General features: G+C 39.5%; 1 protein-coding gene and 1 long non-coding RNA gene across 4 annotated transcripts; one reads left to right on the top strand and one right to left on the bottom strand.

Moving 5' to 3' along the window:
- Positions 1-28: 28 nt before the first annotated feature.
- LOC143289131 (uncharacterized) lies at positions 29-13,302 on the bottom strand. 3 transcript variants are annotated; one of them, XR_013056191.1, is made up of 3 exons: positions 13,166-13,302; positions 3,816-3,930; positions 29-419 (listed from the first exon to the last, which is right to left on the bottom strand). It is a non-coding gene; the product is annotated as an uncharacterized LOC143289131 (long non-coding RNA). The 3 variants fall into 3 exon arrangements; XR_013056192.1 differs by lacking the exon at positions 13,166-13,302 and adding an exon at positions 7,744-7,881; XR_013056193.1 differs by lacking the exon at positions 13,166-13,302 and adding an exon at positions 7,744-7,880 and having other exon boundaries at positions 3,816-3,922.
- Positions 7,908-27,538, top strand: LOC143289130 (E3 ubiquitin-protein ligase TRIM56-like). The gene is made up of 5 exons (XM_076598003.1): positions 7,908-8,013; positions 13,073-13,735; positions 14,086-14,455; positions 16,466-16,686; positions 17,705-27,538. Exons 2-5 carry the CDS (start codon positions 13,079-13,081, stop codon positions 17,852-17,854), a joined length of 1,398 nt encoding a protein of 465 aa, XP_076454118.1. The 5' UTR covers positions 7,908-8,013; positions 13,073-13,078; the 3' UTR covers positions 17,855-27,538.

The raw sequence follows: 27,538 nt of genomic DNA, 5'->3' as shown, positions 1-27,538 counted from the left end.
TACTGACATACTGTTGTTGTTTTGTTTGTTTGTTTTGTTTTGTGTCAACTCTGCCTATGTCATAGATATTTAAAGACCAAGCACAGCATTCACTGTCATATCACTTGAATTTATGCATCAATTTTTATTGACCAATAATTATTGACAAATTATCTCACTTTTATTGACCAAGAAACATTGATAAACCATCTCATATATCTTATTGACCAACTACTTATTGATAAACCATGCTCCGCAACTAGGCCATAACTTGTCATCAGTTGTGGGCTTAGTAGGTACATTGCCCAAGGTAGGTTAAATCTGAACAGGCACTACTGAACACCACCTAAGTGGCTTAGCAGCAGTGCAAGGTCTCCTCTGGTGTGTGGCCTCCTGGCGACCAAACATCAATGGTTCCCTGTGGTCTGCCAAGGCTGGAACTGCAAGAAATATAAACCTGGCTGTAGCCATGAATAGGAGACTCAGAATGAGTGGCACAGAAGTAATGCCACTGAAACAGTGCAGATGATGGGACAGCAAAAACAAAATAAACTGGAAAAAAAAAAAATATATATATATATATATACATACAGCTATTGATAAACCATCTTACGTTTCATTGGTATTGGTTCTCTTACGCTGGATACACACAGAATAAACTTTCTCACTCTGAATCAAACGTTTCTCTCTCATTTTACATTTCCAACTTCTTCCTTTCTTCCTCCCCACTCTCTCTCTCTCTCTGTCATAAAATATCTTTATAGTGACTGAAAAACTAATAGTAGGTTAAAAATATGCTTCCTATGTATGTGCATTCTTCTTCAATCCATAATCATAGTCCATGGAGTATTTTCTGTTCTGAAACAGCACATGGGTTTTTTTTGGTTTTTTTTTTGGTCAATTCTTTTTTACTGAAAAAAAAAAATAATAAAAATTTTCCTTATCCCACATTTGGCCGCCTTTTCCTGAATGTACTGTTCGTGATGTTCTTGAATAAATCTGACCACATCAATGATACCTTATTCAGTCGTTTTAAGTGGACATCGAATAACTCTACCTGAATATCAAACGTATCAAGCCTGAAGTTGTGAACACTGGATTTGTTTTAAACAATCAGGTAATTGTTACGCACATATCTGTTCTGTTTTTTGGTTTTTTTTAGGCTTTCAAGAAAGCGTGTCACAACATCGATACAAACAGTGTAGAGTATGCTATGCTTGATGCCTAATATTTTGATGTTGCATAATCAGCAAAACAGTGCACACACATATCTGTCCACCCATCTGTGAGTCTGTAAGCAATTCTGTGTCCACTGTTGTGAAGTACTGAAGTGAGCGTAGCTGGATACATTGCACTGCAATGAAATAATAGGTCATATGTTTTTCATTGTGCACAGATCTTATCTGTCCAAATACGTGAGAGTCTATGAACAAATTATGCTGCCAAGAATATTTGTAGATACTTCTTTAGTTAAAAGTGGTGTGTGTGTGTGTGAGAGAGAGAGAGAGAGAAATATCTGCTGTAGCAATATCTTCCATGTGTGTGCATATGTACTCTAATCCAGTGTGTTCAAACAAGCATACACACTGTATTTTCAGTCACCGAGTTCAAGCTGTTTATTAATGCATAATTAATCTCTTGGTGACTCCTGCATACCCTACCACCCTACTTTACCTCTCTCCATCCAGCAGTCATTGTGTACAAAATGAGTTATGTGATGTCAGATTTTTCTACAGTGTGATAAAGATACCGTTTAGTGGTGGTGCTTTTTTCACTTACTTTTTTTTTCTCTCTCTCAATTTGCTTATTTTCTCTCCCCCCCCCCCAACCCCCACACCCACCCAAACAGCTGTTTGATTTTCAATTGTAACTTTTTGTGACACACATATAATTTAAATATGTAATTTTTTCTTTCATGTAGAGCACCCTCTTCCTAGAGAAAGGGCACTATACAAATGTACATTATTATTATTATTAGGTATAATTATTGATTATAATTAAGTATGATAATTTTTGTGTTGACATGTTAATTGCACAAGAATCGTATGGTTGCTTTAACCTGCGATGTTCACAGCCCTGGTTTCAATCTGAAGTTTAAAAACACCTTTCATGCTGAGAGTGTGTCGTCTGTACCTTGTATCACATCACCATGGCTCTCGTTTGCAACCTTTTTGTTTTTCTCTTTGTTTTACTCACTCTCTGTCTTCCTTCACTGTTGTGTCTGGTGGTACAGCCTTACTGTCAGTTCCTTAAACTCTTCTTCTACTGTGGGCTTACTATTGTGTGAAAATTGTGCTTTCTGTCTCGGTTTCTCTCTTTCTCTCCCTGGTGTAAAGCTTTCAGCTTATCCAGTTTACCCTCAAGAAAACATTTGTCATCTGTCCCCCATCCCTCCCTCTCTCTCTCTCTCTTTCTCTCTCTCTCTTTCCCCCCAATATTGTAGTATTTTGCAAAGTTGGTTATCAAATCTGTCATATTTATTCAATACGCCAATACACGTCAGATGTTCTTTTTTTTTCTGCTTTCATTACAAAGAATCCTGTAAATATTTTGACCACGTGTGTGTGTACATGCATTACTGATATACATGTGTATGTGTAGAAAGAGAATGAACAAGTGAGTGAGGATGTATGTGCGTATTTGCAAGGATGCATGGTCACATATGCACATGTGCATCATTTCTCCATATGTGTGTGCTGGTGTTTCTTTCTTCCACAAATTGATAAACCTGAACATTTGTACACTTACCATAGCAGTTGATTCCATTTATCAAGCATATAATGTGTCAGTATAGTGACAGAGATCTATACAAATAAACAGGATTTCTGGTTACTTTCTGTGAAGGCTTTTTTTGTTACTGTTGTGTTCCAGCACAATTAGTGGTTTTCTTTGCTTAATATGTCTTTTCTTGTGTACATGGTAGAACCCAATGCCAATATGGTAGTTTCATACATATGCCAAAGGGAGGGATTTCTTTTCTTGCATATTCCACTAAGCCAATAGATTATGTATTTATTATTTATTTATTTATTTGAGACCTGTGTCATAGCGTCTTTTGAAATTATAGCTTCATCCATGCGTCAGTCTGTTTTTGTTTAGTTGTTTTTGTTTTTTTTTCCGTTCGTGGATGATTCTGCTGTATGATCTTGACCTGTACATAGATAATGAAACTGTCTTTTTGTTTGACTTTTTTTTTTTTTTTTAAATACAGATGACATTGATGAACATATACTGGTTGTTGGATTTCTTTTTCCTTTCTATTGTGGCTGTTGAAAAATGCGATTTTTTTTTTTTTTTTTTTTTTTTTTTTTTTTTGTGGGTGTGGGGGTGTGTCTGTGAGGGTTTTGGTGGGGGTTTTTTTTTTGTGTTTTTGTTTTTTGGTATTTCTTCTTCTCCTGCATTCGTGAGCTGCAGCTCCCACGTTCACTCATACATACGCGAGGGGGCTTTTACGTGTATGACCGTTTTTAACCTGCCATGTAGGCAGCCATACTCTGCTTCCGGGGGAGTGCATGCTGGGTATGTTCTTGTTTCCATAACCCACCGAACGCTGACATGGATTACAGGATCTTTAACGTGTGTATTTGATTTTCTGCTTGTGTATACACACGAAGGGGGTGCAGGCACTGGCAGGTCTGCACATATGTTGACCCAGAAGATCGTAAAAATCTCCATCCTTTACGCTTTTGAAGATGGGGATAGTGATGAGGGATGCAACAATGGGCAATCTTCCATCCAGTGCTGCCTCTCAGGCTCACTTTTTTCTATTTCTTTTTTTTTTCTAAGTAATGATGGGTCTACCTCAACCATCATCTTTGCACTATACACTCACTCACCTGCAGCACGGCTAGTTTCAGTAGCAGTCCCACCCACACCAGCAGGACATGGAATGCACTGTCGGCCGAGTGTTAAGACTTCCTGCAGGCCAGCTGCTGGAGAAAACCTGCACAACTGCTCACAACATGCAGCATTGACATTCTGAAGGAAATGGAAGTGATTTTTATTGGGATCATTCACATATCTTTCTCTCTGGCTCTCTCTCTCTCCCTCCTCTCTCTCTCTCTCTGCCTTTCTTTCTTTGTTGTTCTCTCTCTGTCTCTCACACAAGTTCGCTTATAACATAATCAGAGACAGATATACACATGCTTACATACATATGCACCACACACACACACACACACACCACACACCCCACACACATGCACACACACTACGCATACATGCACAGACACACATACCCATGCACACATATATACACATACTTGTACACAGCCACCTACACACACACACACACACCACTCTTTATCAGAGAAGTATCTACAAATATTCTTGACATATTATTTGTTCTCTCTCTCTCTCTCTCTCTCTCTCTCTCTCACCACTCTTTATCAGAGAAGTATCTACAAATATTCTTGACATATTATTTGTTCTCTCTCTCTCTCTCTCTCTCTCTCTCTCTCACACACACACACACACGCGCGCGCGTGTGCGCACGCAAAATTTATAACATACAGAAATTTAATATTTAATGGGAAGGAGATGGTGGGTGGGAGGGAAAGAGTAGAGGAGATGGAAGAGGAATGAAAAACAAGACAAGAGGAGAGAGAGAGATGGTGGTTGGGATTAGAGTAAAGAGGGGCCAGCATGCTCAACACTTTGCAGTGGGGGCTTCTCAGCAAGAAGACAACACAACCGCCTCACCATGCTTTACAAGATCAGCAACAACATTGTTGACACAAACAGCTAGACCCTATTTCACACCAAAGGGGAATAGCCGACAAGGGGAGCCCAAAGACTGTTCCAAGAACACACCACCCACCCAGCTCTCTTCAACAGCTTCTTCTCCAAAACCCTGTACCAGCAGAACAACCTGCCACCCAGCCTCACAGACACTCCTTTGTTGAAGCTCTTCCAGACCGGACAAGGTCCCCATACTGGCTTATCAAAGAATCACTAACCAGCAACGCCACTAGTACATACTTTTAACCTTTTTGACCAACTTATTTCTGAGCTACGGGCCACCCACTTTATATTATACCAGTTAGTTCAGCAGACTTTACCACTATACTATATGCATGCATTTAATAGGAACCCAGTCCATGCCAAGAAAGGAGATTGAAAGAGTGGGTTTGGTAGAAGAGGGAAGGAAGACAAATAGCATAGTTGAAGCGGTATTACCATTAGTAGTTGTTGTGAACCATTGTCTGTGGTTTTCAATCTATTTTAAGGGCCTGTTATTGTACGTAATTTTGATACTGATTTAGTCGCTAATATGCTTATGTACAGCCATTATGCCAGGTCCACAGAATCATCTGCTATGACATGTTCGTTGAGTCCATGCTAATCACAGGCACTCTTTTCTGTTTGTAGCTCCCCTCTCCTCCTCCCCCAAACCATGCAAAGATAACAAAAATTATGGTGGCTTAAGTAAACAACTGGCTCAAGACTGCATGCTTTGGTTTATTCTCTATATTCAGGTACATAAATTTACTGTTCGGCATGTGCAAACAATATGCAAATTACAGAAATGGATAACATGTCCGATGAAGACATACTAAATATTTTGAAACTTCCAAGCCTTGAATGTCACATGTTAAGGGGTGATATGATGGAGACTATAATTTTACATGGACAGTTTGAAAAGAGTACCACACAAAATCTTTTTACTTTAAATGAAAGTACTCATACCAGGGGACAACCACTAAACCTAACTAGGGCATTCGCCAAGTCAAAACTTATTTTTCACACTTTCTACTAACAGCTTGGCTTGTCAACTTATTTTTGGAACAATGTACCCAGTCACATCATTGCTGAGGAAACACTAAACAATCATTTTGGATTATTTGATAAACACTAGTTATGGCTCAGAAATAAATGTATCCATTGGAAGCTAGCTATAACATAGGAGTCTGTGCACTCATATCAACACTTGTATAAACAGATCAGAAAATTCCTAACATTCTGGCAAAAGGCTGCTGAAGCCTAAAAGCCGTGACATTGACACGATGATAAAACAAGAGAGGCAAGGCCTTCAAGATTCACTTGTGATACACTTAAAAAAAAAAAAAAATCTAATCGTTAAAATGTGTTCTGTATTTGTTATTATAAAGCTTCGGGTTAAAAAAAAAAAAAAAAGTCCTAACCAGATTCAAACTCTGCATGTTCGGGTGAGAAGAAACTGTCTTACCCATTACACTATCGTGGCTCCTTTACTGACATTCTAAAATTTAATATTTGAACATATTTTTTTAAAGGGCGATAAATCAATTGCGGTATTCGGAGTGAGAACGCTGTTTAAATCATATTATTCTGGTGTATCTTAGGCATTCAAAAAATCTTTAAGGGCAATAAAAAATTCTTTTTGCAATCACACTGCAACATTTAGCCGTTTTCTCTAGATCTAGATAGATGTACAAGTTTAGTTACACCCGCCGGGAATGTAGTACGACACGGTCGATTCAATTTCTCTTTTATGTTCATTCCAGTTTTATAGTTTTAAAGTTGATATGAAAATTGAGTATTCTGTTAAACTAATAACATGTAGAGGCAAGTACAAGTACTTCTAAACGTTGTAAGAAGTGAAAAGGACTTCATTTTGTGAAAAGTCAAGACTGGAAATTTTTTCGTTTCATCGTGATCAATTCAAGGGTATTAACTCGCATGGTTTACAGTTTTTAACTGTGAATTCCGACTGATTCTGTGGATATTTTCATGGCAATTTGAGGCATAATCCAGTAAGTGATGAGGAGTTCACAAATCTTTCTCTGAATAAATATTTAACGGCCTCCTTCTCCAACTTTCCATCACATGTTATCGTGTATTGTCCATTGAATATAGGACTGAACGGGCAGGTCAACAACTTGAAACAAAATGGCGTCGTTCACGTTCGCGAAGAATATGAGCACGCGCTTTGAATGTGTATAAATATGTGTACACAATTGATTTTTGCCCATGACATTCAGGGCTCAGCCAACAGATCTGTAAAGTCCACTCGTCATATTGATTTTAGTATTTTCCGAAAAAGACCACATGGGCGAATGAACATAGTGAAAGCCCTGTGCACTGAGAGTAAAACACATAAACTTTTTGTGTATTGAGTATAATTTCAAAATGTAATGTTTAAGATGAGAAAGATCAGTTTAAAGCAAATTAAGTCCCCTTGCATTAATTACAGATTAATTTCCCTTTTTTACTATCTGCACCAAAACGTTTGCAAAATAAATAAAACTTCCATGCTTAGCAAAAAAAAGTTCCTGTTTGAACAAAAAATGATAATAATGACTGCTCTTATTGTTGTGTCGAATATCAGATCAAAGTGCCAAGTTTAAAGAATACAAAAAATATAAATATAACAGTAAATACAGTTTGTATATGATTTGGCTTAAAAATAAAAAATAAAAAACAATTGTGCCCATCCCAGAGGTGTAATATTGTTTTAAACAAGATGACTGCAAAGAACTGAATTTTTCCTATTTTTATGCCTAATTTGGTGTCAACTGACAAAGTATTTGCAGAGAAAATGTCAATGTTAAAGTTTACCACGGACACACAGACACACACACACACACGCACGCACGCACGCACACACACACACACACACACACACACACACACACACACACAGACAACCGAACACCGGGTTAAAACATAGACTCACTTTGTTTACAGAAGTGAGTCCAAAAAATAGTGTATATTAGCAAAAGATGAATAAGTTACAAGTAATTCAGTTCAGAAGGATTGCCTAAAATATCATCTTTCACGCACATGGTCGCTGGTCCAAAGGATACGTCCTTTGTATCCGTTGGTTTGCAGACGACAGTGTGAATAATCATTTTAAGGACCCTGTGTTTAAGTAGTCATCCTGATACCAGAGAACGTACCGTCTCTGCTAAGAAAAAGCAGACGAACAGCTTCGGGGAGATTACTCTCCTTTGTTTTGGTTTACATCCGGGAACCCCAAGAAACCATGGTCACTTTAACGACTTCGTCTGGGACTCTAACTGACATATCCTCCAAAGTTTCCTAATTGTACAGGTCAGTTATGTAACAATCAGAATTCCTATTGACTTTCATCATTTGTATCTCATTTTTGGACCAAATTTTGGATACTGGGAAATTGCAAGTCAGTTTGCGCGTCAGAGTATTTTCCAAAGACCAGTTGTTGTTTTTATAAATATACCGGAAGAGATTACACAGGCAGTGGTTTCGGTTTTGTGATGCGATATGTACGTTTTCTTTCTTTCAGTACCTTTTGAAGTGCGGCAGTTAGACAAATCATAGAATGTATGAAAGTGACTGGGAGAATGAAATTTGCATTGACTGGGAGAATGAAATTTGCCTTTTGGGAATTTTAGTGGATAGAAGTTGGAACAGCACTGAGCACATTAATGATTCAGTAAAAAAAATAAATAAATAAATAAAAATTAAAAATTAAAAAAATTTATATTAAAAAAAAAAGCGAATACCTTGCATGATCATCCATTTTATCCAGTATGAAAACAAAGATGTCATGGTGCCATTATTTATATCACCAATACTGGAATATGGTAATGTGGTAAAAACTGGTATGGCCCCCTTTACCTTAGAAAACATTGACTTGATTGAAAATATACATGAGCAAAGAAGGTGCAGATGTTGAATCCATTTGGAGCGAGTTCAAGACATCGTTAATGTCAGCTGTCCAGATGCATATCCCATCAAACCTCCGGTGAAAAAACTACAGCTTTCCATGGATCAACAGACACATCAGGAAGCTACTGAGAAGAAAAAAGCAGCTACACAAACAAGCAAAGAAATACAGTAACTTGAAAAACTACAGGTTCTGTCAAAAAGAATGCAGGAGAGAGTTCAGGAGGACTGAGTGGGAGTATGTAAACGCAACAATTGAAAAAGGCCTGAAGGAGAACAGCTCCAAGCCATTCTGGCAATATGTGAAAACGAGATGCCAGGACAGTGTCGGAGTAGCACCCCTGAAGAAATGCTCTACTCTTCATAGCGACAGCATCACCAAAGCTCAGATCCTCCTGCAGCAGTTCTGCGTGGTATTCACGAGAGAAGATGATGCAGCACTACCGGCAATGGATGGAGCAGCCTACCCAACCATTGACAGTTTGTCCATGGAAGTTAACAGCATCCTGAAACTGCTGAGGAATTTGAATTCATCCAAATCCCCTGGCCCCAATGGCATACCGAACAGAGTGCTGAAAACTTGCGCAGAATCCATTGCTCCTCCCCTTACAACCATTTTCAACCACTCTCCAGACTGGACAACTACCATCAGACTGGCACTTAGCAAACATCTTGGCCATCTATTAGAAAGGTGACAAAAACTGAGCAGAAAACTACAGGCTAGTTTTGCTTACTTCAGTGGCTTGTAAATTTATGGAGCATATCGTTTGCCGACATCTCCGAACACACATAGAGAAGTATGGAATCCTATCGGACAAAAACCATGGCTTCAGACCTGGCCACTCATGTGAGACACAACTCCTTACCACGACGAATGATGTCCGTGAGTCAAATGATGCAGGGACGCAGACAGATGTGATAGTCCTTGACTTCAGCAAAGCCTTTGACACAGTCCCCCATAGAAAACTTTTGCACAAAATGGATCACTATGGTGTCAGAGGCCCAGTCTACACATGGTTCAGCAACTTCCTGGGAGGGAGGAAGATGGGGGTAGTTCTGGATGGCGAGGCATCCAAAGAAGCAGCAGTTGAATACGGTGTCCCACAAGGCACAGTGCTTGGTCCATTACTCTTCCTCTGCCACATCAATGACCTGCTGGAATCAGTAAGATCAACAGTATGACTGCTTGCTGTACCGGGAAATCCACAGCTTCCAGGACCATCTGACCCTGCAGGCAGATATCAGAAATCTAGAAGAATGGGCAAAGAAGTGGGGCATGGGTTTCAATGCCCAGAAGTGCTATCTGCTCTCCATCAAAAGCACTTCGTCCTACCTCTATAGCCTGGGAGGAGTAATATTGAAACAAGTGCAAGAGATACCCTACCTTGGGAGTACAAATCGCATGCGACTTGAAATGGTCCCCATATATCTCCAATATCAGCCACAAAGCTGGATCAACCCTAGGATTCCTGCACTGGAACCTCCAGAACTGTCCCAAAGACTGCAGACACCTGGCATATATGGCATTGGTCAGATCCAAGCTGGAATACAGCGCGACAGTGTGGGATCCGCACAAGAGACAGGACATCAAGAAGTTGGAGAGAGTGCAACGCCAAGCAGCACGCTTTATTACCGGAGACTACAAGTCCAGGAATCCCGGATGCGTAAGTGGCATGCTGAAGGAACTAAACCTGCCGCCCCTGGAGGATGCAGGCACCAACGCCTCAGCCTTTTCTACAAGATTGCTGAGGGTGTCCTCCCGGTTATCCCAACAGATAAACTCCTAACTCCGGCCCCCACAAATCGCCGCAGAATTAAGCCCACCAGTTTTGAGGGATTCAAAACAACAAATGTAATAGAAAGACAGGCCAGCAACCACTCCCGTGGATTCCGGCACCCCGACGCAAGAACAGAGCAATATCGTAGCTCCTTCTTCATCAGGACTACCATGGAGTGGAACCATCTGAGTGAGGCCACTGTCACCGTAGGCTCAGTCAGCACATTTTCATCAGCTCACCATCTAAGCCTGTGACCAGCATCTACTAATTTTTTGTTTCTTCTTCTTTTTTTAGGGTCTTGCTTCTGGAAGTGGGGCCTGGAACCTTCTGGCAGAACCAGGGGTTTTGATGGTCTTAACCCAGGGTAGACAGTTTTACTTAGGTATTTCTTAGACTATTTTTTTCTGATCGGTACATGCGTCCTCCTAGTTCTGTCGTGTCTATATCGTCAGAAGTGGCGTCTGCAACGTACACTTCCAGATCCAGATCCAGAATGTACCTGAAGATTTACCCAGCAAATTATAGGGATAGGTCGCATGTCATACGAAGAAAGGCTAACTAGTTTGAAACTCCCAAGCCTGGAATATCGCAGGTTAAGGAGTGATATGATTGAGACATAGATTCTACATGGACATTATCACATTATGATAAGAGCACTACAGTAGACATAGATTCTACATGGACATTATCACATTATGATAAGAGCACTACAGTAGACATAGATTCTACATGGACACTACAGTCTACACAAAATCTTTTCACTCTAAAGAACAGTAATCATACCTGGGGACACCCACTAAAACTAATGCAGACATTCACCAAATCAAACCTTTTTTCACACTTTTTTTTTACAAACAGGTTTGTTAATTTCTGGATTAATCTCCCCAGTAACATTGTCAGTGCTGGAACACTTAACATTTAACAATTTTAAGAATTTAGTAGATAAACACTGGAAGGATTATGGATTCTAAGCTGATTTATCCATAGGAAGCTAGCCATAATATTAGTAACTGCACACTCTTATATAAAGGTGGGAGGTTTTTTTTATTTAAAAAGTCCCAATGATTAGGCAAAAGGCTAAATAAGCCTAAAAGCTGTGACACTTCATATGATATGATAACAGATATGATACATCAATAGTCCTGACTGTTGAGGACAGTGAGAGTGGCTGGCAACCAAAGCGCTTCTGGATTTATGAAACACCAGAAAAACAAATACAGGAGTTGCATCACTCAAAGTCTGTGGGACCCTACTCACCGAGTTGAAAGGAAAAGCAGAGGCCCTAATTGGCCTAAATCACCGATTTAATTACACATGCTTAACCATGACCCAACTAGTGCAGACTCCGGCAGGGGTCTGACAGTCCTGTCCTGTACAAACTACTATCCGCCTATGCGGAGAAAACGAAAGTAACTACGGCCGATAACCTCCCGGAAGTAGGTAACCTCCCCTTTGTCCCGCTGGCTAGCGACCAATTCAAATCTGTTTTTGGACATGGGAAGACCTACCCTAAAGCCTACCTCAGAGCTGAATGCCATCAGCATTGCTGAGGAGGGAGTCGGACACCTGCTGATAAACCTGGACCCTCACAAAGCCATTGGACCAGACGGCATTAGGGCCCACATACTGAAGGAACTTGTGGGTGAAATAGCCCCCATACACACCATCATCTTCAGATCATCTGTCGCCTCCAGACAGGTATAATTCTGTCTGACTGGAAGGATGCTCACATTTCACCTGTGTTCAAGAAGGGGGAGCATTATGATCCTGCCAACTGTAGGCCTGTCTCCTAAACTTGCATTTAATGCAAACTCCTCAAGCACATCATTATCAGCTCTGGGAAGAGGGGTGGGGTGGAGCACAAACATTGCTGTGTTGAGCGTGTGTTATTTGACAATGTTCTTCGAGACAAATCACTGTGATGGGACAGTTAAAAAACTATTAAGAAAAAAAAAATTAAAACAAACAAAAAGCAATATGCTTTGCTAACATATTTTATCCTTGTAACTTGTAAGTACCTAATATGATAAAAATAATAATAATAAAAAAAACAAAAAAAACGATGTCTTTACAATTCAAGACATTAATATTTAGATGTTTGTTAGGTTCACTTTAGATTCAAGGTGCATTTAAAGTTGTGTGTGTTTGTGTGTGTGACCTGAATCAGTGAATTAAACTTACAAGATTGCAGACAGAAATAGATGAATACATAAAATAGAAAAAACAATACACAGTCGAAGGGTTATTAATCCAGGTCCATCATTTAATCTGACAGTTCTTTCCCTTGTTATCCTCAAACTCAAAAGAGCCAAACCAACATACAAAACGTGGAACATGTGACTGTGTGTTTTTCAGTTTGTCTTCACATACCGTGATTTTTGATGAAAAGAAATATATGTACAAAGGAGTGAGAATGTAATAGTAATACAATGTAGATTCCAAACTAAATAACATTACAATGATAATGATAAAATTATGTAAATGTTCAAATGGACTGTGAAGCAAACTTTCAAGTTATTTTTGGTAAAGCAACAAATTACCAGAAAGTGAAGTACGAAAGGCTTTTAAAGCCTCACATTCAAAAATCATATAATTTCATGCGTTTATGAAGGTTTTCATCCACAATAGTATGCAAAATGTTTACTATTTTGTACGTGTGTTTGTAATTTGTCTACGTGTTTGTGCAGAGGACTATGGCAGCCAAGCCAAGCAACACTGACCTGGAATGTCCAGTTTGTCACGTCAACTTCCAGGAACCCAAAATCCTGCCCTGCACCCACCTGGTGTGTCGGAAATGTGTTGTGAGGTGGTTAAGCAAAGACGGATCCCAGGCTGGATGTCCTCTCTGTCGTGTTGCCATCCTGTCCTCTACCCCTGCTAAAGATGGTGACCTTGATACTCTGGTAGATGCTCTTCCGACAGACCTTGCCATCCTCTCAGTTATAGAGAACCAGAAGGTTTTAAGCTCTCCACACTTCTGCGCAGTTTGTGATGGTAATATTACTGCTTCAGCTTACTGCCTTCAGTGTAACATGAAACTGTGCCAGTCTTGCACAAAAGGTCACACAAAAATCCCGCATTTACAAAGTCATGTCATCGAAGCCTTGGATACTATCACAGCTGAGCGATTGGCAGGGACCTGTCGCATGATGTGCAAGAGTCATCCTGATAGGCTGGTGGAGCTGTACTGTGACTCCCATCAAGAGCTCATTTGCATGCAGTGTTTCCTGACAAGTCATCGGCACTGTCCAGAGGTGAAAGCTGTCACTGATATCGCACAGCAGAAGAGGGCAGAACTGAAACAAATTGCAGCAAAACTTTTGAAGAAGGAAGCAAAGCTGTCAGCAGAGGTTTGGGTTTTTTTCTTTATTTTTGTCTTTTCCTCCCTCCCTCCTTCCCTCTCTCCCACCCTCCCTCAGTTTTCCTCTTTCTCAATTTATCTCTGTCTCCCTCCTTCCCTCTCATTCATATAATTGTTACTACCCCACCCAATCATACAGTGTCATTTTAGGACAGAAAATGTCTGAAAACAACAAAAGATATGTCAAGTCTCATAACTTCTGTTTTAATGGATTATATATATATGAAGTAGCTGATCATGCATGAATCATAATAATGTGACAGGAGTTTATATATGTATCATCTTTTTTTTTCTGAATTTACTGTTATCGCATAACACTTAACAGTGTACATATTTCAGATTCAGGCATCCAAGAATGCATTCAAGACCTGCCGCAAAAAAGTGAAAGACATCTTTGAGGATCTTGAGCATCTCCTTCGGAAGCGATGCCAGACACTCATGGATGCGATCCAGGCAGAAGAAGAAGCAAACACTTTACTGGCGGGAATGGAGAGGAAAAGAGCATCCCTGAAAGCCCATGCCGGAATGGTGACGAACCTGGCATCCTCTGCTGGTGATGACGCCATGCTGGATATGATGGGGAAGCTGAAGCCACGTCTGCAAGATCTGGAAGGAACCCTTGGAACTGGGGATGGTGCTAACCTTCCGGTCATGGTCACTTTGAACACACTGAAGCTGAATCAGCTGAAAGACGCCATTTCTGGTTTCGGTGAGGTTTTTTGGGGGTTTTTTTTGTTTGTTTGTTTCAACATTAGTCTGTCATACATTTCTCTCTGATCAGGATCATTGGGGAAAAAGACTGATGTCATGTTGTAGTCTGTTGTGGTACATTTGTCACAACAAATGAGAGCTACCTGTGAATTTCTGCAGCTTTCAATAGAGAGAATGCAGCACTACAGTGTGGTGCCACTTTGTTGGGTTCTTTTTTTTTCCTTTTTTTTTTTTTCATGTGTGCATGCATGATCATATTTTCTTATCAAATTGGATTTTTTTCCTTGCAGAATTTTACCAGGTACAATTCTTGTGTTGCTTTGGGTTTTGTTTCCTACAATGAGTGGATGTTGCACACAGGACAATGGTTTACCATCTCAATTGAAAGTCTAGCATCTAGAACAGTGTGTGTGATTAGCACTGCGTTTGTGGCTGTATGATGTTTTGCGACAGTATAACTATAAGTGTTTAATGTTTTAGTCTGGGACTGACAAGATGAATCATGCTACAAAGAATGCAGTGTTGTGTCCACTGGCGGTCAGTTTGGTTTCCTGTTTGTGGATTACTGACATTTCTTTTCCACCTGTAAGTGTTCTTCTTCTTCTTTTCGGTCGCACTTGTCACAGAGTCAGGCTGGCCTGCGAGACAAATGTCGTCGTGGCTTCCAGGTCTTGTCTGCAGCCGTAGAGCTTGGTGCGTAGTGGGGTCGCTTCTGGCCACACGGTGTCTCTCAGTCCCTGGTGGAGGGGACAAGTCTGCAGAACATGTTCTGGTGTTTGGTCTTCAAGACCACAGGGACAGGTCGGTGATGGTGCCAGCTTCAGCTTCTTGAACATGTGCACGTTGAGGCGGCAGTGTCCTGTGCGTAAGCGCATAATTGCTACCTGCTGCCAGCGTTCAAGCTCGTGATATGCATGGCTTGTGGTCGCAGTGCTGCCTTCACAAGGGTCTTCTTTTCAGCGAAGCTAACACTGTTGTTTGGTTGTCTTTCTTTCGCTCCGAGTTTGGCGAGCTGGTCCGCAATTTCGTTGCCTGGAATTCCGCAGTGGGCTGGAACCCATTGCAGGACTGCTCGTCGTTGCTGGGCAACTTCTTGTAGTTTCTCCTTGAGACGAGGAAGTTTATCTCTTGCAAGGGCTTCCAGGACAGACAACGCATCTGTCAGAAAGACAACTTGTGGGCATTCGCTCTCCGAGTCGTGAACCATTGAAGCGGCCTGCATGAGCGCCTGAACCTCAGCTGCGTAGTTTGAACAGTACTTTCCTGTGGGTATCCTTGCTGTGGATGTGTGGTGCTCAGGAGACTTCATGTACACTCCTGCTCCTCCGTCAGCAACAGCGTTGGTTGCAGAGCCATCTGTGTACACGTGAATCCAGGATTCTTCAGGGTACCTTTCAGCAATCATGGCTTGTGTCAGAGTGCGTTTGGCCGTGTCATCCTGAGAATCTCCTGGAGCGACCTGAGGGACTGATGTTGAGATATGAAAACTTGTGGAGTCTTCATTCCATGGCTGCGGCAGGTCGTTGGGACTCAGTGGAAGCGTCGATGGAGGCACACCATCCCGGTGCGCCCTGGCAAGTCTCTTGCTTTCATGGATAAAGCTACCTGTAAGTGTGACAGCTGTGGTTCATTTCAACATGTCAGAGCTGTTGCCTGTTCTTCATTTCCTTTGAACCTACCTCTCATCCTCAAAACCGGGAAATAAGGGATGGGTGGGGGCAGGAATTAGAGTGAGGTTTTAAATCTTAATGTTCTTAAAATGTTTTTATCCATTATCGGTTCTGTACAATCTTTTCAAACCAAGGTATTTGCATTGTGTTGTGTCCACAGCAGTTCTCTTGAAAACAGTAGATGCAAGAGGAAGGCAAATATAGAATTCAGGAAAGCAAATATAAAATTATTTCCGAAATATATACAAATTTATTTTATTGCTAAGTTACAGTTTTCTTTTATGGTGAAATAGAGACAGACTGCTGATACAGAGTGGTTCGACCTTGCTTCTTTTCAGGAGAAATAAGAAAAGTACGTGACAAGCCAGCCAGCCCCATGACTGCCAGCATCTCAAGAAGTATGGAGCAGGACAGGCCAGTCAGCCCCATAGTCCTCTCCCCCACTGGCACAGACGGTTCATCATCAGCCATAGCCAGCTCCAGAGGGGAAAAACCAGCCACAGAGCTGAAACCAGGAGACATCGTGAGACGAGGTGCAGGCTGGATGGGCGGAGAAGTTGTAAGAAAGATCCTACAGCCTATCCTGTCTGGACTCACACTTTGTGGAGTTTCTTCCTTGTGATTCTGTTGAAATACACGACCCCTATCTCTCCCTCCTTCATCTGTTGGTATCTTGGGAGACAGAACCTCCTCCCTCCTCTCTCATAATTCCAGGAGACAGACCAAGCTATCCCCATCATCACTGGTGACAGATTTCATTGAAGGGCAAATTCACCTTCCACTTACCTTCCCTCTCTTGTGTGGATGTGTGAACTTGTCGCATGGGAAATTCTATTGTTCCTTTTTTTAATGATTCAGTATAAAAATTTGAATGCATTTCTTTAAAAAATAAAAGGAAAGAAAGAAAGGAAAGGGTTTGGGGTGGGAGGATACCCAGCATAATTTATTCGGAAGCATTCTAAATTTCAATAAAGTAAGGAATGGTTTAATTATCCCCATAATGGGGCCACAGTGAAACATTAAGAGCAGGTGAAGGTGATTCTGTTTTGGTCTTGGAAACAATCCATATCATAAATGCCAGATATAAAAAAGCCAAGTGGTCAACACAGGGCAATATGTGTCCACTTATTCTATCAAAAGTACCACACAGATTGGGCTCCCCTTTAGCATACTTGCTCTTTGGCAGCCACACTAGAGGTTTTAGACGAAGTTCTGAGGCGTGAAAACTTGATCTAAATGAGGCTGATTAGTGTCTTTACATGTTGTGGAGCTGGAGGATGTTCAGGACTTGAAGTACCTTGGCAGTAACATCTCAGCAGACAGCAGCATCAAGAAAGAGATCTCCATCAGAATAGGTTTTGCAGTACAGGCCTTCAGTATATATCACCATTACTTTTGAACTGGGTATAGATGTGGAATCTCATCTCTTATACATTGGACCTATCAGTCCTCTGTTGAAATTTGGGGTCTGTAGACCATGGGATCTGACAATGCCAGCATGTATGGACAGGCAGCTGTGTTAATGCTCGTGATGCTGGATCCAGTCGCAACTGCATTCTGTTGCTGTGTGTTTGCAGGATGGCAGAGGAGCAGGCACAGTGGTGAGCCGATTCATTAAGCTCGACGAAGGGCGTGTGTTGAGCATGGTGAAAGTGAAATGGGACAACACCGGAGCAGAAAGCAGTCACCGCATGGAGGAAAGCGTCATTGAGCTGGAACGTCTGTGAACCATGGCGCTATGCCATCATCATGTGATTATGATAAATGTCAGTGAAGTAAAAGACTGACATAGCTTTATCTAGCTTGTTCTTGATGTTTTGTTGTTGGTATTATTTGAGTGAGCTGTATGCTATCGAGTTGGTTAAGGAGAGAATCAATGACATTGACAGCGATTCGTCATTCACAACTATGAATGTATTGGCTCATGCTAGCTTATTTCATCCTTGCAGTAGCAACTTCACCATAGCAGCAGTTTCTGTTATGCACTAATTAACTCGTGGAAGAATCTATTGAGCATTTCACCAAGCGGTTGCTATACTGTTGTATAGATATTACTCCGAAGAATGATGACAATGTCATAACATCATAAGGAGATGGCTTTCACAACGTGAAGAAAATACTCACAGAAATACATGCGCACATCACACACACACACACAATCATGTACACTGTCATGTACATTCATATGCAGTGCATTTAATTTGTGATCTTGATGAAAGAAAAAAAATGGTTTTGTACATATGATGTGCAGTATGTTGCTGTCTTTTGAAATAGGTTTATTTCTTCTTTATTTTTGTACTTTCAAGAAAAAAAAATATTCATGATAAAATTGTTTGATAAGTGCAGTGCTTTTACATCTGTGACATTGACATAAGCTATCGTCTGTTTTTAAATCATGTTTTGGTGCATTATGTGTACACTGTTTAAACATTGTTGTCTTTGAAATGTGTACTACTTAAGATATGTTCTTTACAATAATAAGTGATATTTAAAAGGATATGTGCAATTAGTTTACATACTACTTAAGATATGTTCTTTACAATAAGAAGTGATATGTAAAAGGATATGTGCAATAAGTTTACATTCAAGCCTACATGGTTTTTTGCCTGTTCGTAAATCATGTTTCAGTGTTCAATATTTATTTGCGTTTCTGGTATTGCACCTAAATAATTTCACTGTAAGAGATGACAGTGCTGATGTTATTTATTTCATAAAAGCTTTATGACTGATTTATGGATGTTACTGCCAGACAAACGTAAAATTCAAAGTAATCAAATTCAGTGAATGTGTAACAACTGTGTACAGGGTAAAAAACGAATAGATATACAGATTTTTTTTTGCAAAAGAGGTTACTTCAACTTACATGGTCGATTTGATCTAAAAATTCCAAAATTCTGCATGGGATGAGGCAGTGGTTCCACTTGTTAACCTTGGTGCATTTTCACCAGTGGATCTGTGATGAATTGACATGTACAAGCATTTTATTTGTGGAACTTCAAAAACTCATCCGCACGACTTGCTTAACAGCCATCACCCGCACTTAACCCTTTTTAAAAAAAAAAAAATATTTTACTGGGTAATGCAAAGATGCCAACTGTTATGATTTCGCAGTATTTTGTTACACTTGATCAGTTTGTTCCTAAGTTACACCACCGTCAAAATTGTTCTAACGAGTTAATTTTCAACTACATAGCATGGTCACATACTTTCCTGCCATAACATGATTACCCAGACGCTCTAGACTTACCGATCATGAGGTCAGGGCAGTCACTTAACCTTGGTCTCACATGATGATGCTCAGCTAATCGCATGCGTGTTTACATTGAAACAGCATTGAGTGGACCAATCAGATTAATCGTTTGCCGGAACAAGAAAGAACGTGGCTTAATCAAGTTGCGTCTCAGTCAAACAGCGTCTGAGCCCGTTTGCTGATGTATCTCCGAGTCCCAGTGTTCCTGCCAAATTCAGAATGTTCCTTCCAAATTTCCTGATTGTTCCTACAAACACTTGACAGGGGTTGGCATCTCTGGTAATGTAACAGTTATGTCAGGCACCTGATCATTTTCAAAAACTTTTACTGGGTAGTTTAACACTTATGTCAGGTAATTGGTCATTTTAAATTTCACTGGGCAATCTAACACTTATTTCAAGTACTTGACTTTTTTTTCAATAGGTAATTTAACATATATATATATATATATACATACACACACACATATATACATGTGTGTGTGCATGTGTCACCTTCATGGTGTCTTGTCATAATAGATGGTAATATCCCTTTGCTCAATATATATTTTTTATATACATATGTTCTTTTTTCCCGCTTTATGCCAACTACACATATCTCTTGAAAACAGCAATTAAGATATAACGATGAAAAAATAATGAAAATAAGGAGGAGTTACAGCAGTTCTTTTTTCATGTCTTAAATGTGTGATTTTGAAGAAAAAAAAATTGCTTTGCCATTGTCATCATCATTTGTATGTTTAGGTGTTAATTTTCATGTATTTTCATGCTTTGATGATTGTGAAGTATATATTTTTTTGAATCCTTCAAAATATTTTTTCATTCAGGAATGTAGTCAGTGATTTTTGCAATGTATTCTTTGGCATAAGTGTTTCACAAATAAGACAGCTGAAAGGGCAGGCAGAAAGACCGTAAGCTTTGTTGCGACATGAAATGGTATCGTTTGGAAGATGACATTTTCTCTAGGCTGTGTTCACCGTCAACTGTTGGTGTCAAACAAAATGGCCAAATGCGAGCATTTAAAAAAAAAATTCATCATGTATGCATCACTGCTCATAGACATGTTTCTTTACATTAGCTGATGTTTCAGATGTGTTTGCTGCTTAATCATAGCAAAGTAATTTTTTGAAAACTTTGAACTATGCACTATATGCTGTCTGCATTTCTTCTTCTTCTTATTTGTTTGTGGGCTGCAACTCCCATGTTCACTCGTATGTACACAACGTGGGCTTTTACGTGTATGACTGTTTTTACCCCATCATGAAGGCAGCCATACTCCGCTTTTGGGGGGGGGAGGGTGGAGTCTACATTTAAAATTGTACAAAACACTTATCAGCTCACTGAGGTATTGTAGTGATTATAAATATTATGGCCATGCCTCTCTCCTCCTGTCAGTCTCTCTCTCTGTATTTGTCTCTGTTGTCAGTCTCAATTGCCTACAGGCCTAGCTGTCAGTCTGCCTGTTTCATTCTACCCTATCTTCTCTTATTCTTCCCCATCCCTCATCTTGTTTCTCCTCTCCATCTCACTTATCATCCATATTATTGTTTATCCTTGGCTTTATTTTATCATGCATTGGTATTTGTACTTTCGTTTTGTGCATGGGTTTGTAATTAAGATTCTGTTGCTGCTGTGAATATTTTGGCTGTCGCTTTTTTGTTTCCTTCCTTTGTCAACTTCAGTCTGCTTTGTCCAGAGGGCTAGATGTAAACCAGCATCTTGTGCTTATTCCTTTACCCTTCTGAAATGAAATTTCATTCCTTCATTCATCTTCAGATGCAGACTTGGTTGCCGTCCATTTGGAGTATGACATCATCTTTTAGAGTTCATGAGAATGAAGTTACTGTTGTGACATCATATGCACTTGTCGGAGAAAACTGATCATTCCACACAAGTTTTACATGTATTGATTCTTTTTTCTTTTTTTTTTAAAGAACTGGAATGATCATCTGTAGTATTTTCATATATGGATTTCTGTGGGTTTTCTAAGTGTTGTGTATTATATATGCATTTCTGTGGGTTTCCTTGGTGTTGTGTATCAATTTCTTGTATGGCTTATTTTGAGCAAGTATTTTTCTTGGAGACCATGGTTAAACAGATTTCTGTTGAGTGCATTTAAAAGGGATCTCAAATTCTCTGAGAGTGGCACTCCTTGTTGGATCATTATTTGTGTTTTCTCCCACCCTGGTGTACAACTTGTACACTGAGGCTGGAGAGCCCTCCCTGACCAAGTGCAGACAGACTTGAGACTGGCTCTCAACTTCATCTTCAAACTACATTCCAAACTGGGTAACCCTGTGTATGATTGTGTTTTCAACCCTCAGTACCAGGACAAATACCAACAAAGTCCATGCAGCATCCCACCACTTGGGATAGACATTCTTCCTCACCTCGACAGTTTGGACATCAGGGCCATCGATGATCTTTCAAAGTTTCCAGGCAAACCTCTTCAGACATTCCAGATGCACTTGTCATCCTTCATGTAGGCACATGGATTGGTGAGGAGGTTTTTGTTGTTGATGAGTGTTACTATGTGACTGGCTTCATGGTTGGATAGCTCAGCAAATACCATGGCATTTAGCACTTTGCTCTTTGCCATTGAAAGCTTGTCAGTTGATGGTAGATTTTCAGTGATGATTAATCCAGTTTTGGTGTTCAACTTTAAAAAATGTGTCTGCGTATGTTGATGCTACTGCTTTTATCTTATCGACAAGAATAATTGACTTATAAATAAATTTACAGTACGTCATGTTCACACACCACCCTTTCTCCTCTGCATTACTTCACACAACAAATTTTATGTTTTTAAGGACAATAATTATTTGGTATTTTGTAATATGTCAGATTAGTTTACATTTAAACTTATTATCTGAATTCTGATATTTAACAATTTCATTTCATGAGCAGTCCACATGTGTCCTACTGGTCAATGTCCAGAGAACACACCAACATGAAACCAGTGTTTTAATAAATCCGAAGAATGAAGTCCCAACATTCACAATGAACACATACAGTTCAGCAAACTATGAAGTAAAAGGTGAAGAAAGTCAGCAGTCAATGACAAACATGCAACAAAATCCCAGCACGAGTCTGCAACAATTATGTCAAGTCTTCCCAACATCAGAAGTCTCTGGGAAGCACAGAAGATTAATTATCTAATGATCACTCCATGTCAACAATAACAATCTTCACACATCCACCCTCCAACGAAGTTCACTGCAAATGTTCCTCATTTCAAACTAAAAGCCTGCATGGTTCAGTAATATGCCTATCAGTTTTCTTTCTTTTTTTTCTGACTTCCAAAAAGCTCTCATTTTTGCCAATTTCCTGTGTAACACATGCCATGACAATGATTATATTTTTTTCCTTAATTTTTTTTCTTATTTCTTATCACAACTGCTTATTATGTATGTTTCATAGTACATCAGTTTTGGCCTACATTAAACAATCCAAGGAGAAAACACACATGAAACACTGTATTTGAAGCAGCATTAACAGCTGCATTCCAAAAACTTACGCTTTGTGGTCTTGAGTTTCGCATTCAAAAGTGAGGCAGTTGTGCATCTGTCAACATCAGTGACTTCAGTAATTTTGACCTGTAGACTGTAAGCATGCCCAATTCTTTCTGCGTCAGTGCCATCCAGTACAGAGTGATGCAATATGTGGAGACTTGGAAGTCAAGATTTACTGTTGCTCACATCACTGCTGGGGTAATGTCCTGAATTCCTGAAGCAATCCACAGGGCAGTTTTCAGTTATGCTGCAATGCAGACATGAAGTACATCATATCATATATTACATTCGATTGCCTTAAAAGTCACCTTCATGATTGTCACACCATCAGTCGATTTCCATTCATGTTTTGGTGGATGGCCATTATCATCCTCTTTCTTTGTGGGCTATGACTCCCACATTCACTGGTATAATGCACAAGTGAGCTTTTACATGTATGACCATTTTTACCCCCACCTTGTAGGCAGTCATTCTGTTTTCAAGACGCTGCCATTGTATGATGTCAAAGATTTTACTTCAGAGACCTATTTTAATGGCTATTTTTGTGCATAAATGCAACAGTATTACCATAGTTGATATTGTAACCCAATTTCAGTGGTTCTCGACTCTTATTTTGAGGGTTATTGAACCCACACTTGCGTTGTGTTTGCACATAAACCTGTGACATCACATCAGATCATGAATGAAAGTCTGTTGACTGTTGAAACTATCCTCATTGGAGTTGGACCACACCTTATGGGGAGGATGGAGGCATGGTGGTCTGACAGTCATCTGTAGCTGTGGATTTGTTATGGCTATTTCTTTGGGCTGGATTAGAAGACTGGAAAGAAGTGTGTTTGAGGAGCAGGCTGCACTGGTATGGGATTCATGAGTGGCTGGGATGAAAGGGAGCTTTCTCTGGACCTGTGTAGCTTTGTCCTTCATATGATGTGGTGTACGTCCTTTGTCTTCACTTTCTGTTGACTTGTTGCTGACTGCTCAGTGTTAACCAGCTGATCTATGGCATCGCCTCTTACCTTCTCAGCACTATTTGTGCAGTAAGATTAGTTACGCCAGTTTGTAAGTTTTGCAGTATTCATGAAATTCCTAGTCTTGAGCTTGTAGCATGTTCATGAGCATGTCTGTACAGAGTGCTGTCTCCAGCCAGCAATGTCACTTCTGGTTTTTTTTCAATCTGCAGTTTCCAGTTTGCTACTTCACTGCAGATTCTTCTTCAGTTTTATATTCAATGCATTGCGCTTCGCTATCTTTGCACTTATATTTTCGCTGAGTTTCATAGAATATGCACAATGAATGTAGAAGCAGGTCTAGTGCATGTCCAGTGAATTTTGTGTCCACACTCTGTGCATTTCAGGCTTCTTTCTTTTCTGAGTGCCGTATGACACAAATACTTTCTTCAGTATTGGCTGTTGTCTGTGTGTTACTCTCTATGCTGGTTTCTGTCTGTGTTCCAGTCAACAGGGTCGCCTTTCCTGTATATAACAGGGTTACTGATTCCGGCCAGTTTCAGTGTTTGGGTTTTGTGTAAAGGGTCATAGGATCTGTGTTTTGCCTTTGGAAATCCGGTGACAGACTGTGATGCTTAGTGCCAGTTATGTTTGATTCCTGTTTTTCTGCCAATGCTCTCTTCAAAGAACTTTTGGTTGCCTTCCTTTGTTTTGAGAATTGTCTTAACTGTATTGACAGCTTGTCTTTTGGACACACCATTTCACTGTTACTGGCACTTGGAACCAGTTTGCTCAATCTAGTTATTCCATATGTTGAATTTCAGTTTGAATAATACAAAGACATTCATACTTGTAAGTGTGTATCAGGTGTTTATCAAGTGTCTCATGTGTGTTCGCCTTGTGCTTAGGTTGCAGAAGGCTTGTGTGGTTACTAGTTATTAGCTTTGGTCAATTCAGTTAAGAACTGAAGAACATTGAACAATGATAATTAAATTCCTGTCATTTCATGATGAATTGAAACTATTAATTCACATTTTGGTTGCTAAAAGAAACATCATGGAATGATTTGTTCATCAGTAGAGGTTAAATTTTGAGGCATTCTAGAGTAAGTTCAGCTGTTATCAATTGGCTGTGCATGTGTACACAGATTTCTTATTGTGTATGCTGATGAACATCTATGTGTCAGTGATTGTGTACTGTGTTTTAATTATTTGTATCATGCATCAGGGATTGCTTACTGTGTATTGTTGATGCACAAAAATGTGTCAGTGATTGCTTACTGTGTATTGCTGATGCACAAAAACGTGTCAGTGATTGCTTAGTTTGTGTGTATAGCTATGTACATCTTGCTGATGCACAAAAATGTCTCACTGATTGCTTACTGTGTGTGTATTACTGATGTACATCTATGTGTTAGTGATTGCTTGCTGTATATTACTGATGTACATTAATGTGTCAGCTATTGCATACCGTGTGTATTACCAACATATATATCTGTGTGTCAGTGATTGCATATTTTGTATTACTAAAGTACATCTATGTTTCGATGATTGCTTTGTGTGTATTACTGATATTATGCATCAGTTATATAAGAGCTACCCCTTAAATACTGACCTTAAACTTGGAACTCGTGGGGTTCAGAGAAGTGGTGTTTCTTCACAAGATACAGGAAACAAAATATTCCAGTCGTGTTCCATGCGTTTTTTCCCCCTCCTTCATCTCCGTTGTCCACCAGTGACCAAGGTCATTGCCACAGACCTGTAGTAAGAACATTGTGCACATTTTACCACATGTGGCGCTGCGAGCAGTGAAGCAGTCAGTTGTGTTCACTGTGTGGTCAGTGACTAAGACCTACTACTGGGAAAGAGGGGAAACAGAAAAAATATATATATTTGCTTTTGTTCACTTAAATTCTATGGAATTCCATAAACTCAGAGGGAATAATTGAAATTGAAGAAATTTAAAAGAAACTGTATTCATGTAAAATTTTATTATTATATATATACATTTTTGTTGTTGTTGTTGTTGTAAATATACAAGCCAACCAAGAAGAGAGAAAAACATTTAAGCAAACTGAAACGAGTATGTAATCTGATGCATGTGTAGCTTATGCTTAACAAGGATTTAAGATATATATAGACTAATTTGGAAAAAAAAAGTGTGTGTGTGTGTGTATATATATATAATTCAAACAACATTTCAGTGCACAGGTTCGTTTTTGTTGGTGCTGGTGGTTTGTTTTTTTCTGTAATGTGTGTGTGTGTGTGTTTGCATTCCCATGTCTTTTCTCTTGTCAAATCCTTGCTGTCTTGTCTTTTCTTATGTACATTCTAATTATCTGATGATTTGTTGATGCAGACATTTATACATTATTTTTATGACAGTGTTGTTCATGTCAAAATGACTTTAAAAAAAAAAAGAAAAAAAAGAACCCCCCAAAATGAACTAGAAACAAGGAACCTAGGTTTCTGTTACCTGCTTAAGCGCGTTGGGTTATGCTGCTGGTCAGGCATCTGCTTGGCAGATGTGGTGTAGCGTATATGGATTTGTCCTAACGCAGTGACGCCTCCTTGAGCTACTGAAACTGAAACTGCCAGCAGTTAATGGCTTTTTGTCTTTCCGGACCAGCATCAAGTCAGCTTGTGCAACAGAAATGAAGAACTTAAATCGTTGTGTTTACAAAACCAGTGCAATGAATCTTTGTAATATCTAGTGTGTGGGTCAAAAGACCTTATTTGCAGTTGAGTTCAACTGTGATGGAATTATGCTACGTTAAAACAAGTAGACAGACAAATATGCATAGCAGTAAGTGACAAAATGTAGCAGCACCTTCTTGTTTGAAACCTTTTCCAGCATATCTCAGTTTTAACTATTCATTTGCTAATTTTATCTCTTTTTTTCAATGTTTTTTTTCTTCTTTGGTCTATTTACTGTTATGTCATTTTGGTTCCTTGGTTGTCTGCTTGTTACCAATATTAGCAGATGGACAGACAGACAAATATACAAAAGACATAACAATAAATGCACCTCTGAATGTTAATGTTACCTGCTTGTTTGTTGTTCATTTGTTGATTCATTTATTCATTCATTTGTGGGTTGCTGTTTTTTTATTTATTGATTTATTAAGCAGTTTTCCTATGTTCCCCTTTTGACAGATTTTGCTGTCTTTGTGTGTGCATGCTTGTGTGCATGTGTCTGTTTCCTTCTTTCACAGTATGGGAGAGAGGAGAGAAAGATTGTGCAAGGATTTTTGAGACTTCTGTATTATGTTACGTTTATATTGCTACTTTCCTTCACTCAGGCTTTTGATATTGATTGAATCTGTGATGATAGATGACCATGATTTGTGTGCAGTCAAAGTGTTCATCTGTGTGTAAAGCACATTATAAGGCAACGCAAGGCAACAACACACTAGGCATATGTTTATTACACCCGAATTTGTTATCTCAGTCATCACACTTGATTTTTGTAGTTCATATTATTATTATTATTATTATTATATATGTTGTGAACCATGAACCATGTTTGCTTTGGATAAGGTATTCATCTTTTCACCTGTAAAATCACTGATATTATGTTCAGCACAATATTACCAATGTGTGAGCACAGCGTTACTCAATTTGACAATAAATGGTTATATATACACTGTACTCTGTGTGTGTGTGTGCGTTTCACTGATGCCCAATAAAGCCAGTTTTTTGTG

Source organism: Babylonia areolata, chromosome 13 (assembly GCF_041734735.1).
Source record: "Babylonia areolata isolate BAREFJ2019XMU chromosome 13, ASM4173473v1, whole genome shotgun sequence".
Lineage (NCBI taxonomy): Eukaryota > Metazoa > Mollusca > Gastropoda > Neogastropoda > Buccinidae > Babylonia > Babylonia areolata.
The sequence above is the reverse complement of the archived record's forward strand: the minus strand, read 5'-3'. Positions and strand labels throughout refer to the sequence as shown.